At 42.5% G+C, this 14,253-nt stretch overlaps 1 protein-coding gene and 1 long non-coding RNA gene across 5 annotated transcripts in view; one reads left to right on the forward strand and one right to left on the reverse strand.

Moving 5' to 3' along the window:
- CORO2B (coronin 2B) overlaps positions 1–7,857 on the reverse strand; it is a 173,548-nt gene extending 165,691 nt beyond the window's left edge. For 2 of the 4 annotated variants that reach the window (XM_020808151.3, XM_078380873.1), the window contains exon 1: positions 7,618–7,857. In XM_020808151.3, coding sequence (XP_020663810.1) covers positions 7,618–7,632 — 15 coding nt within the window. In that variant the 5' untranslated portion in view covers positions 7,633–7,857. The remainder of the gene's footprint in view (positions 1–7,617) is intronic. The other 2 variants (XM_020808150.3, XM_078380874.1) reach the window with 1 other exon arrangement.
- Positions 7,858–8,113: 256 nt separating this feature from the next.
- LOC140702458 (uncharacterized) overlaps positions 8,114–14,253 on the forward strand; it is a 46,252-nt gene continuing 40,112 nt past the window's right edge. The window contains exon 1 of the long non-coding RNA XR_012081642.2: positions 8,114–9,441. This is a non-coding gene — a long non-coding RNA (uncharacterized LOC140702458). The remainder of the gene's footprint in view (positions 9,442–14,253) is intronic.

A 14,253-nucleotide genomic window follows, 5' to 3' on the forward strand; every position in this document is an offset into this window, starting at 1 on the left:
ATTATGTGAGACAGGAAGCAACAGTTAGAACTGAATATGGAACAACTGATTGGTTCAAAATTGGGAAAGGAGTACGACAAAGGAGTACGATATTCTCCCCTGGCTTATTTAACTTGTATGCAAAATACACCATGTGAAAGGCTGGACTAGATGAATCCCAAACTGGAATTAAGATTGCCAGAAGAAATATCAACAACCTCAGATATGCAGATGATACCACTCTGATGGCAGAAAGTGAGGAGGAATTAAGGAACCTCTTAATGAGGGTGAAAGAGGAGAGCACAAAAAATGATCTGAAGCTCAACATCAAAAAAACTAAGATCACAGCCACTGGTCCCATCACCTCCTGGCAAATAGATTGGGAAGATATGGAGGCAGTGACAGAGTTTACCTTCCTGGGCTCCATGATCACTGGAGATGGTGACAGCAGCCCCAAAATTAAAAGACGCCTGCTTCTTGGGAGGAAAGCAATGACAAAGCTAGACAGCATCTTAAAAAGCAGAGACATCACCTTGCTGACAAAGGTCCACAAAGTCAAAGCTATGGTTTTTCCAGTAGCGATGTATGGAAGTGAGAGCTGGACCATAAGAAAGGCTGGCTGCCAAAGAATTGATGCTTTTGAATTGTGGTGCTCGAGGAGAATCCCCTGGACTGCAAGGAGAACAAACCTTTCCATTCTAAAGGAAATCAATCTTGAGTGCTCACTGGAAGGACAGATCCTGAAGCTGAGGCTCCAATACTTTAGTCATCTCATGAGAAGAGAAGACTCCCTGGAAAAGACCCTGATGTTGAGAAAGAGTGAAGGCAAGAGGAAAAGGGAACGACAGAAGACAAGATGGTTGGACAGTGTTACTGAAGTGACCAACATGAATTTGACCCAACTCTGGAAGGCAGTGGAAGACAGGAGGGCCAGGCGTGCTCTGGTCCATGGGGTCACGAAGAGTCGGATATGACTAAATGACTAAACAATAAAAGCACTTTTTTTAAAAAAATGGCTCCAAAATTCCCTTTTGTCCTCTAGGGCAGTGGCTCCCAACTTTGGTTCTGAGATGTTCTTGAACTAAAAGTCCCAGAAGCCTTCACCACTAGCTGTGCTGGCTTGGATTTCTTGGAGTGGTAGTCCAAGAAGATTTGGGGACCCAAGATCGGGAACCTCTGTAGGAGGCACTTTTCCTATGTTTTGTATCTCCAGCAACCCCTGGCCCCACATCCCATTTGAGGGGGCGGGATTTTTACTTAGAGAATATGATGGGTTGTTTTCAATTAAAAAAAGAGAAGTACTTCCTAAATAAAAATATGTTGGAGTTGGGAGGAAGGGAGGAGTCCTACAAGGGCAGCCTCAAGCATCTGCAGGCTACCTGCCACTGGGGTACAACATATTTTCAGGTGTTTAAATATTCAGGGTGGGCCAAAGATCTAGCAGTGATTCCACCTTCCTTCCACTTGTTAATGTTTCCAAATCTGTCATTGTAGTAGTGATAAAGGAAATGTACTGAAGAACACTTCCGTTTGTGCCAAATACATTCCAGGAATAAAAGGCCATCCATGAAAATGTGAGGCGCCAAAATTCGAAAGTTGAGCTCCAGCTTTTTCTCTTCGTGTAGCCTGCCTCCTCTTCCCCCTGCCTGAATCATGAGAAGATACCTGCTCTGTTATTTGCCCCTTTCAGCAGTAAATCTATCTCTAGCACAACCCAGTATGATCCACCTGTTGTACACATAGTCCCATAAACAAAGAAATGGTGATTATTTATTTATTTATTTATTTATTTATTTATTGGACTTATATACCGCCCCATAGCGCTACAAGCACTCTCTTGATTAATCAAGTGACTCTTGATTAGTCACTCCTATCTCTCTCACTTCCAGTTTAGATTACAATCTCATAAGACGGTTGCCATTTTTAACTTAGAAGATTTCTACTAATGAGCTTTGTTAGTAGAAGTACGTCCCTGTTGGGGAATCCCAGGTAACTATGGATATTTTTAGCACTTACGCTATCACCCCTGGTCTAAGATAATTAAACCATTTGATTGCAGGTGACATCCTAACAGCCTTAGCCCAACTGGAACACTGCAGCACCCTCTCTGATATTATTGTTTAGGTGTTCACTGAAGCCAAGCCATTTCCTCACCAACAATACCTTCTATTAATCTTTCTGTTATAAAAAAGGAAATGTCAGATGATTCAAAGAGCACTCTGTACACCTCTGTTCAGCTTGACTCTCAACTTTGACCCTGAATTGCTACCACCACAGTTCAATAGGAGGTCTCAGTCCTTTAAGGATGCAATCTCATTTTCACTTACTGAGACGCTAGTTCTGCTAACCTTACTGGAACTTCACCAAGAAAACAGACAGAGAATCAAGCTTTCTTAAACTGTCAAAATTAAGACAGGAAGGCTTATGTTAATAATTTGTATTAACTTCAGGGATGTACCAGACTTCAAAGAAGTGAATATAAAACCTTGCTGGATTAAAGTGAGGATTCAATCAGTTTCAGAAAAGATTCAGTTCTTATATTTTAATATTATAATTATGTGTCTTAGCAGCTAGATTGTGGAAAATGCAAGGATGATCTTTAAGTCACAAGTACAAGGGAGCACATTCATAGAGGAGCTTCCTTGAGAGGCATTTTTGAAAAGTACAACATAGGAAGCATTTTTGAAAAGCACTGTAGAAAAGTACAACATAGGAAGTATATTCTCATATTTTAAAAGGAGGGAAATACTTAACAGCCGGCCTGCTACACACACACACCCCACACACTCTCTGGGCCTCACTGATGTAGCAAGTCAGAGTTACACTTAAAAGGAATCAAAAGTCTCTTTGGCCTGCAAAGCTTGAATTTACTTTCATTGCAGGATTATGAAACTTTAGGCATAATCCACAGTGAAGTTCTTTGCAGAGGACCTACTAAAATGAACAGGAGATGCTCAAAATCAGACTGTTCAAATTAACAGTAGCACAAAATGTTTATAATGGGAGGCAAGAGGTGTATAGACTTTTCATATTCCCTGGGATAACTGTAAAGTACAGACTGACACAAAAATTAAACTGGAACAGGAGTAGCAAGCAGTAAATACTGAGGCAGAAAAACATACAACTGGAAAGACAATGTGCTCAAAGAGGACCTAGCCACACACCTGCCTACTCAATTTGTCCACACTCCCCTTGTTTCTACAGGCAGAAGAGAGAATCTAGGACTGCACACTCCCAGCAGGTCTACCCTATCAGCTACTATTCAGATCAAGACTGCAAGACACCAAAGGAGTGATGGCAATAACAGCAGCACACTTGCCAGAACATGAAACTGTTTGGTCCAGTGGTACCCAGGCATTCATAGCTAGCTCTTCAAGGTCGTCACATAGATTTAAAAGGCTGAGGCTTTGCGATGAGTGAAGAAAGAATTCAACACCCCCAGCAATAAAACTATAATAAGATATATATATTTTTGACACTAGCTTCAAATCACACTATATATGATGTGTCCTGGTCAATATTTACATGCACAGAGTGCTGCAACTGAAGGAGCTGTCATGGTTATCTGATGATGTGCTGCTTCCTTGTAACCAGGCGCACAACTACACTTTGTCAGAGTCTTGGGACAACTGCTGCAACTGCATTTCTGTTCATGTAAATGCCGAAGAGGATACCAAAAATAAAATTTTGTTTTGTATGTGTGCACACATACATGTGTGTGATGCCGTACATCACTGAGTTGTGGAAGCCTTACTGAGAAATTGTGATAATTATTTTTAAAACGCTCCTCAAAATGCAACAGGTATTTTATCACAGGAAGACCATCCTCAAAGTATTCAAATTTTGAAATTGCAACAGTAGCTCTAATTATAATCAGGAAAAAAAATGCTAACCAGTAGACAACAGCCAGCAGCATATGACATTTTTAGAATCAATTAAACTGCACAGGTACCAGTGGATGAGGGAGGGTCAGCTTTCTTCCTTCAGGACCTACTGAAGCTTTTCTTCATGCACAAAACCCCTCTGTGTATTTATTATTTTACTTATTTATTTGATTTATATACCACCCATACAACAATTGCTACTCTGGGTGATATAAAACAAAAAATATAAAGAAACATAAAATAAAATAACTACGGAATAGTTAACTGCCTGATAAATGTAAACACAACAAATATCCTTCAGCTTTGAATATCTGTTCAAATACAATTTCAGTCTGCAACTGCCTAAATGACCACATAAGCATCTCTCAGTGAATCCATTTGTGCCATACTAATTGGCTCAATGCACTTTCTGCATCCCCACCTCCCACTGAGCCTGATCAATATGTGCAAAGCTCTCACTAGTCTCATACTTGCATCTTCTCAGCAATCATCTCCACCAACTCTGCATTTGCACCAACAACAAACAAGCTCCCTCTATCCTTCACAGCTTCCTTTCCTTATATATGCATAAAGAATGTGTATCTGCTGGACTGGCATATGATTTAACTTCCCACACCATTTCCTCCTAGTTATGCAGTTTGCCTTCATGTACTGTAGGTTGTAGTAGAGGTGATCAAAACTAGAAAAGTTTCTTATGCAAATATCACCAGGTTATATATACCAGGTGCTGGTATGCAGTCATGTATAAACAAAAGTATAACTTTATTTTTGAAGGCTTTTGTGGCCAGGATCCGATGGTTGTTGTAGGTTTTTCGGGTGTTGGGCCATGTTCTCCAGAACACGGGCCAACAGCCCAAAAAACCTACAACAACCAAAAGTATAACTTCTTTGAATTCTATGGTTTTACATATCAGGACATAATAAAACTCATCTGGTCCTTAGCAGGTCTGAAAATTAGCTAAATACAACCTCGTATTATATTGTGTCATTATATGTTTTACAAAAATAAAGCCAAAATGGAGACGCCATATGTGAAAAATAAAGTACACCTTATGATTCAATAGCCTGTAGAACCACCTTTGGCAGCATTAACTTGAAATAATCATTTTCTGCATGTTTTTATCTGTCTCTCACATCATTTTGGGCCACTCTTCTTTACAACATTGCTTCAGTTCATTGAGGTTTGCAGGCATTTGTTTATGCACAGGTCTCTTAAAGTCCTAACACTGCATTTCAATCGCATTGAGCTCTGTACTTTGACTGGGCCATTGCAACACCTTGATTCTTTTCCTTTTCAGCCATTCTGCTATAGATTTGCTGGTGTGCTTTGGATCATTGTCTTCTCACATGATGCAATCTCAGCCAAGCTTTAACTGTTGGACAAACGGGGTCACATTTGACTCTAGAATACTTTGGCATATAGAGGAGTTGATAGTTGATTCAATGACTGTAGGGTGCCCAGATCCTGTGGCTGCAAAACAAGCCCAAATCATCATCCCTCCACCACTGTGCTTGATAGTTGATATTAGGTGTTTGTGCTTATATCCTGTGTTTGGTTTTCACCAAACAAGGTACTGTGCATTATGGCCAAACCTCTTTACTTTGGTCTAATATGTCTAAAGGACATTGTTCCGGATGTCTTATGGTTCCAGATACAACTTTGCAAACATAAGCCATGCTGCCATGTTCTTTTTAGAGAAAAGATGCTTTCTCCTGGCAACCCTTCCAAACAAACCATACTTGTTCAGTCTTTTTCTAATTGTACTATCATGAATTTCGACGTTTAACATGCTAACTGAGGCCTGCAGAGTCTGAGATGTAACACTTGGGTTTTTCGCAATTTCTTTAAGCATTGCACAGTCTGAGTTTGGGATGAATTTCCATGGCCGTCCACTTCTGGGAAGATTGGCAGCTGTCTCGAATGTTTTCCCTTTGTGAATAATCTTCCTCACTGTAGAATGATGGACTTTAAATTGTTTGGAAATAGCCTTATAACCCTTCCCAGATTGATGGGCAGCAACAATTGCTTCTCTACAATTACTGTATTGCTGATATGTTTCCTCTTTGACATTGTGCTGACACACACCTGAATGCTTCAGACCAGCAAACTGCTAAAATGTTTTTAATAGAGGTGGTCTCACTTGTGATGACTCAAGGGCATTTGGTTAGCAGCACCTGACTGCTATTTAGCACCTTAATTCCTATGGAAACAGTAACAGTGTACTTAGTTTTTCACACATAGCTTCACCATTTTGGCTTTACAGTATTTTTGTAAAGTAAATCATGACATGGTGCAATATGTCATGTGTTTGTTGTTCATCTGAGGTTGAATTTACTTAATTTTCAAGCCTGGTGAGATCCAGATTATATTCATTATATCCTGTTCTGTAACATCAAAGAATTCAAAAAAGGGTATACAGTACATTCTTTTTCACATAACTGTATATTGTTCATCCAAAACATTGTTCATCCCAATCTGAACAAAAAGCTTACAGCGACAGTAAGACAACAGGCATATATTGCAAGGGGGAGAATTACCAGTGTGAAAGGAAGTAAAGAAGTGGGAGAAAACACTTTGTTGCCATTGAACAAGATTTCAGGCACACTTAGAGAAAAACATTCTGGGCAGAGAGGAAGGCTTTGCTACATCACATACAGTTGCAAAGCCTCTCAAAAAAGCAGGTACCCTTCAATCATCCCAGTCCACACTCTCACCCCTGCTTTCTTACAACTGTCCCTCCAGCTCAATCCTCTCTTGATTTCAGAGTACAAGATGCTCCGCAATGATTGGACCAATTACCTACACAAGAACGTGGAGTGTCATTAATGAACTACAGTAGTTCTGTGCTTGATAAATTGAGACCAAAACTTTGGTTTGAGGGGGGGGGGAACTGACCGGGGTTGGTGCTTGTGCCGATTAGACACATATTTGTTCCATGTGGCATTGGTGCCCAATCGAAAGCAACCTCGTTCATGGGTTTCAATGCTGTTTCTCCCAGCACCTCACCCCTTCCCCTGCTGTCTTACTTTCTTTGCCTACAGAGAGAGAGAGACTGGAAGTATTTTGGACACACACACAGTGCCTAACGGAACTCTCAGTGGAAGAGGGGGGGGGTAGTCTTCACAAAAAGGGGAACTCCCATAGGGGAGAAGGTTTGCTTTTTTCCGGTCCGCTAAAGCCAAGGACGAAGACGGTTCAAAGCAGAGCTAATCTGCAGTGCAGAAGTAAGAAGCAGCACAACACGTAGCAAGAGCTTTAACAACAACAACAAACCACCCAGCTGGCACTTTCGTTTCGCAAAGGGTTAAAAATGCAGTATATCTACTGCACAATCTTAAATGTGCAAAAAGGCAGGTTAGCTCTCCTGCTGCAGGAAAGATTCACGCCGCTCAACATCCTCTGGATACGGGGGGGGGGGGGGCGGGCAGAAGAACTATTAATAATTTTGTAGAAGGAAAGAGCCCGGAAGACTGCGAAGCATCGCCGGTGACCCTATGAAGGGAAGGGGTGGGAAGGCGGAGGGGGGGGGGACTCGCCTCCTCTTTTGACCGGTCATAAGCGGGGCGACCATTCGGGCGGCGAGGATTTTGCGAGCGATGGAACCCTCTCCGGCCACCCTGCGGTCGACGGCTGGCTGCAGAGACCTGACAGGGCGGCAGGGAGACCGGGCGGGCGGCGGCGGGCGGCGGGGGGGGGGGCGCAGCTTGTGCCTCCCGAGTGACCGGCAGTGCGGCAGCCGAGGCAGGTCCTTACCTTAGAGACAGTCATGCAGAAAGTTCGCAGGGAAAAGTGAGCAAGCTCTCTGGACGGCGTGGGAAGAAGCGGCGGGGACGCGGCCCCCCCCGCACACGCACACACGATTGGGGGGAGAAGGGGGGGAGACTGAAGGCGCGCTGCGGGCGGCGGTGCCGGAGAGAAGCCGGAGCCGTGGCGCGATTTTCCCTGCAGAGGAATCGGCGTCAGTGGTTACAGGAAGAGCGAAGGACCACCCTCTCCGCCGCCGCCGCCGCCGGCGCTCCTCCGCTCCCTCCCTCCCTCCCTCCCTCCCTCCCTCCTCCTCCTCCTCCTTGGCAATCTGATTAAGCTGTCCTTGCCCGGGCTGAGTCCGTGGGTGCGGGTGCCTGTCTTGCTGAGGGATGGCGGGAGGGTAGGTGGGGAAGAAGGAGTGACGCAGACCGCGGGGGAGCCGTGATGATGCGAAGGATGTCCAGAAAGAGAACGGGGCCGAAAGGAGCGGCGGGGGCGGGGGCGGGGGGCGGGGGGCGGGGGGGGAGCCGGAGTGACTGGCGGCGATGCCGCCCAGACGGCCCTTTACTGACCGTCCGCTTTCCCCAGATCTGCCCGGACTCGAGAGGAAGGAAGCAAGGGCAGCTTCCCAAGGACAGCGGCGTTCGGGCTGCTCGTCTGCTGTCTCCAGGCGGGGCCGGAGAAGCCGGAGGCCCCGGGCGACTGCCGAGGCCGGACGCCAGCCCTGACCCACGACGCCGGGTTGTGTGGCCCCGACAGGCTTGCTTTGCTCCCTGCCAGACTGGCGTGCCTGAGCGAACCCCGGGCAGGGCTGAAGGCGAGCCCAGCGAGAGCCCTTCCACCACGTGCAGGAGGTCCTCCTAGGCCTTTCCGCGGAGGAGTCTCTCGCGTGGACAGTCCTCCCGCCCCTCTGTAATCTGCTTTTCGGGAGGACCCTCGCCTGCTGGCCCTTCGAGACGGCTTCGGAATGGGCCAAAAGCAGGGAAAGGCGGTTGGAAGGACGCAGGCGATTCGGGCTTTTGACATGGTTTCTGTCTAAGAAGTGATCGCTCCTCAATGTAGTTCACTGTAGAGTTGGCCACGTCTGTAAGTCATTGTTCTAAAATGCATACTATTATTTTATGAGATTTATGTGGGTATTTCTCTTTCATCAGTACTTCTTTTTCACCTATGAACAGGAAATAAAAGCAAACAAGAATATGCAATTTGAAGAATGTTAAATTTGTACTGGCATTTTGGTCTGTGGACTGAAAAAAGTGCTGAATTCGGTATTGACATAAAAATCAGCATATTTCCAGCAGTAATCCCAAGATCGAAGACCATTCCTGCTTGCCTTTTTGTACCACCTCTTCTGATTTAGAAGTCTGTTGATATGAAATCTTACACATATTTCTGTGGCTTTTGTTGTTAGCTCAATAAATGTAATGCCCCAGTATGGGTTTTGGAATGTTTTTTACAGACAGCACATTGATCTCTGCTTTTTTTTTTTTTTTTAAAGCTTTGTATAGTGCCTTTAATGGAAGCCTAATGTGTGCATCCTGCCAACCTATCAGTTCAAAATCACGTAAGAATGCGAGTAGATAAATAGGTACCACCTTGGTGAGAAGGTAACAGCGTTCCGTGTCTAGTCGCGCTGGCCGCGTGACCATGGAAGATTGTCTTCGGACAAAACGCTGGCTCTATGGCTTGGAAACATGGATGAGCACCGCCCCCTAGAGTCGAACACGACTGGACTAAATGTCAAGGGAAACCTTTACCTTTACCTTTAATGTGTACAACCTGGCAGGTGAAGCTTCTTGAAGATTGAGAGGAATACAGTCTTCAACTAAGGTAGGCATCCATTGCAGTGTGTAATTAACAGATGGGCAATCTGCCAGCCACGACATATCAGGAAATCTGGGACCTTTGGGCCAAAACTATATGGGCAGTAGCCCTGTTTGAGCACCCCATATGACATTGAAAACCACTTCCAGAGATCAGTTTTTCAAATGAAAAATCCAGAATTCTGTTTTCAATAATTGTAGTAGTAGTGAATGTAATGGTAGTGCAGTAAGTATGATTAATTTGATACATTTGGAAGACACTGGGGGGGGGGGGGGGAAAGGAGTAGTATTGGTCACTTTCCAGCAGAGAGGAAAAGGTCTCATGCAGACTCCATATACATCCAGTGTCTGCTTCCCTAGTCACACCAGTTCTAATGGCACTGCTGCACTGGCTTGTAGCAAAGCTGAGAGCTTTAGCCCTGACAAAATGAACAGGTTTCCTTCTAATGAGAGAAAAAGAGCTGCAAGTTCATACAGATCAGTGCTGACATCTTGGTGCCCTCCCTGTGCAATGCAGATGACCCCTTGTTCTAATCTGTCAGGATTTTTCTCATGTTCGGCATGAAAGGAGGTAGCAGGATATTGAACAAAACCAATCCCCCGCTTGCTTTAACAGTGGCTTTTTTGAGTTCTGTTCTCATTTATGTGTTTGTGGAAGACTCAAACATCCAGGCCAAATCTGCAAGCAGAGCACTTGCGAGGCAGGAAGATGAGCAAAAACTGTATCTACACATCAGAAAAATGCCATGTCAAAGGCCATTGAGAGGCTTTCAAATTAGCCCTATGCAGCATACATCTTTCCCTTTGTTCTGTAGTTAATATATCGTTTAGAAAAGAGAACCTCACATTACTCAGAAGGCGAAAAAAAACCCTCTTGAAACAGCCATTTTAATCGGGGGGGGGGAGGGTTAATGTCAGGCAAACCAATAGAAGTGACTACAGATTGAGGAACGAATAAAAAAGGCCACCCAGCTCCAGTCCATGTTTGGGCTCATTGTTTGTGCCAGTTTTGGAACAAAATTGTTCTTTGTTGCATTCTATTGGGGAAGACAGTTCCACTGGGGAAATGTGATGCATAGTGTTCTGGAAGAGACATGGTAAAATAGAATTACTTGACTGGCAGTGCCTTGCAGAATATTGGAAGGATTGATGGCCAGCAAAGCAGCTCTGGGCCAAAACAGCTTCCATGAAGTGTGTTGATACAGAAGACTTTCTATTTATTGTTAATATGTTATTTAAGGCTGTGCCTGTAGCAGTCAGAGAATTAATGCTCTTGGAAGCTTACAGTAAAAATAGACCCCCACAAAAAATAAAGTGAGACAAAAGGGGAGAAATAAATTATGTTTTCTCTTGAATAAAAGTTCGTACAAATTTGAAAGACAGTGAAATTGGCTAATACACAGAAATTCCCATTTCAACAAATATTTTCCTTTTCCTCCTATTGAAATATGAAAAATGTATCTTTTAGGGGTTTTTACACATTTGGAATGCGCAATCCATTACTGTGATATGAACATTATTAGGATAATTTTTTTCTTAAGTCAACAAAATAGATGCAAAAATGTATACAAACTTTTGAGATGAGAGGTCTTCTTTGGACTTCTCAGAGAAAGAGTCAGGCTTTGCCTTTGATGTAGTCTGCTTTTTGTAATACCTTTCCTTATTTAAAAAAATATTATCTTTTATTAAATTTAATTTGTTTACATACCAAAAAAGAACACCAAACCAAAACAATCATGCCATCTCATTAAATTTATTAATCTTTATCCCTCCTTTTTAGAACTTAATTTCAGATGTCAGTTGATTGTTAATTGCAATATTCCAGATTTCATTATACCATTCATGTGGTTGAAAAATCCAGTTCTTCTTCTACTTTTTTGCTACAAGTAATTGTGCAGCTGTTATATTTATAATCATCTCTTTCTTTGAGTTATTTGTTATGATTATCTATTAACAATAATAATGCTGTTCTTGACGATGCTTCAATGTTTACTTCCAATATTTCTCTAATTTCTTTCAAAATTTCCTTCCAAACCCTTTGCATTATTTCACATTCCGACCATACAGTATATCACAGAAGTGAGTATACCCCCTCACATTTCATAAATATTTTAGTATATCTTTTCATGTGACAATACTGAAGAAATGACACTTGGCTACAATGTAAATCAGTAAGCCTACAGCTTGTATAGCAGTGTAAATGTGCTGTCCCCTCAAAGTAACGCAACACACAGCCATTAATGTCTAAACCGCTGGCAACAAAAGTGACTATACTCTTAGGTGACAATGTCCAAATTGGGCCCAAGTAGCTGTTTTCCCTCCTTGGTGTCTTGAGACCCGTTAGTATCACAAGTCTCATGTGTGAAGAGAGTGCAGATGTTATTGCTCTCAGTCAGACTGGTCACTGGAAATTCCACATGGCACATCACGGTAATGAACTATCTGAGGATGTGAAAAAATGAATTGTTGCTCTACATAAAGATGGCCTAGGCAGACAGACAAAAAAACTTTATTGGCATAAATAGAATAAAACATAACCAAACTGGATCATTAAGTGTCTCACACATACAAAATCCAGAAGGTAGGAAAGCAGAAGACCAATCCCTTCAAAGACATTTAATTGAGAGCGAGGCTTCGCTTTCTCACAATTGAGCTGATGAAATCTGCAATTCTTTCCAGAATGTCAGGCACCTCCACAGATAACATAAAACGGACTTTGTCCACGTCAGATTTTCCCTCCAGTTTAACAGGACCAGTGCCACAAATTTGGAATGATCACTCTGGTGGAGTGGACAGTGCCAAAATATGTGGGCAAGAGTTTCCAGTGCACCCTGTTTGCATGAGCAATGTCTTTCAAGTTACGGGATTCCTTTGAACCTACTATATAGTAAGGCTGCAAGCATGACATTGCATCTGGCTAGGGAGAATGACCCACGTTTTTATGGACACTTGAGCAGAGAAAGGAAGGCAGCTAGTTTTTCAGTCTTAAAGGGAATGTGGGAAAACAGTGGTGAGCAGGTCTTATTGGCTGCATTCCGTAGTCCCTGGAATTCAATGTTCAAAATTCTTCTTTTCATCATTTGGAAGGCTTGCCCTTGATTTAGTGAGCCCAGCTAGTCACTATCTAAGCCAATCCATTTCAGTTTTTATAAAAAGGGAGTAAACCCAAAGGGAGGTTTAGAGTCCAGTAATAGTTGATATAATAAACTATCTTCTGGATCAGAGTTGTAGAAAAGTTTTAGCCAGAATTGAAATGATCTTAGCCAAGCCATTGTTTCCAAAGAGGAAAATCCGGTCTCTAGACAAAGCACCAAGTAAGGAACACAGCTTGGTAGCCCTAGCACTTTACGTAAGAATTGAGATTGTATACATTTAATTGACCTATCCATGGCATTTAACCAGATTGGGATGTCATACAAAATTTCTAGGATAATTTTGTATTTAAAAACCTGTAAAGCCGCCGGAACATAACGATTGACAGAATTATAATAGAAACAAAGTATTTCCTGAGTGAACCTAGCTACATTTATAACCATTTTGCGATGGGGAGACCAGGAATGTTTATAATGGAACCAGATGCCTAAGTATTATACTCTTTAGCCTGTTTGATTTTGTGTCCATTCAGATTCAATTGAAGTTGCTTCGACGACTTTGAGAAAATGAAAATTTTGGATTTATTATAATTCAGTTGCATTTTGTTTTTGTCCAGATATTCCACAGTTCTGTTAATTAAATAATTCAAACCTGGACGGGAGCACCAGATGATAACAGCATTGTCCACATAAAGCAATAATAGGACACGATGCATCCCCAATTTTGGTGGATGACCCTCCACACTGGCTAGAAAGGGAACAAGAATTCAGCCTTGCTTCACTCCTTTGTTGGCTGGAGATTGATTAGATAATAGGTTATTATTTTTGTGGGTCACTGCCTGTAGGAGCTTGCTCCATTGCTCCAGAATAAATTTCTGTCTTTTTTCTTTTATAAAATTTTTAAATTGAGATTTTAGGGAGAGATATTTGTGCCGATCTTTGGCAGAATCAGTCTTCCTATATTCCCTATATGAATAGAGGATTTGTACATTCAGATCCCTATAGTCAGGGTCAAGCCAAGTTCTTTGCTTTGAGGGATTGCTGCACCTTTGGGCTGAAGGAATTCGTCCTAACTCACAATGAAGATATTCCATTAATACACCAAATGCTTTAATTTTACCAAGTGGTTTGATGGATTTTGTGATGGAAATCTGAAGGTCCTTACACTTGTCCCTTAATAGCAGATTTTGGAACCTATGAAGTACTAAATTGTTCCAAGCTATTTTAATTGGGGCAGCTTAAGCATTATTTGAGTCTGAGGATACATTCCTTCTTCTGTATTCCAAAATCACCTTCGTAGTTAATGGGAGGTAATTACTGGCCGTAAAATCACTCACAGCAAATTTCACTATCCATGGTTTCAGGGACATTGAGAGCAGGATGTAATCCATTACACTGGATCTTTGACTGGTGGTATGTGTGAACTCCCCCACCTCAGGAAATTGTGTTATGCCATTAAGCCAGATTAGGGTAAATTGTATACACAATTTAGCTAGAACAAGTCCAGCTGCATTATAGGAGCAATCTTTCGACTTTCTACCAAAGGTGCAGCAAAGCCCACTTCAAGGGTTTTCAGAAATATCTGGTCATATCTCCCCACTCTGGCATTAAGATCATCCACGATGATAAATTTGGTCAGGGGGAACCTGAGCCTCTATCCATAGTTCTTCAGGCACTCTGTCCACCAAATCTAATTCCGTAAATCTGTTCTTCACTTCCACTTTGTA

The sequence above is a fragment of the Pogona vitticeps genome, chromosome 12, assembly GCF_051106095.1.
Source record: "Pogona vitticeps strain Pit_001003342236 chromosome 12, PviZW2.1, whole genome shotgun sequence".
In the NCBI taxonomy this organism is placed as follows: domain Eukaryota; kingdom Metazoa; phylum Chordata; class Lepidosauria; order Squamata; family Agamidae; genus Pogona; species Pogona vitticeps.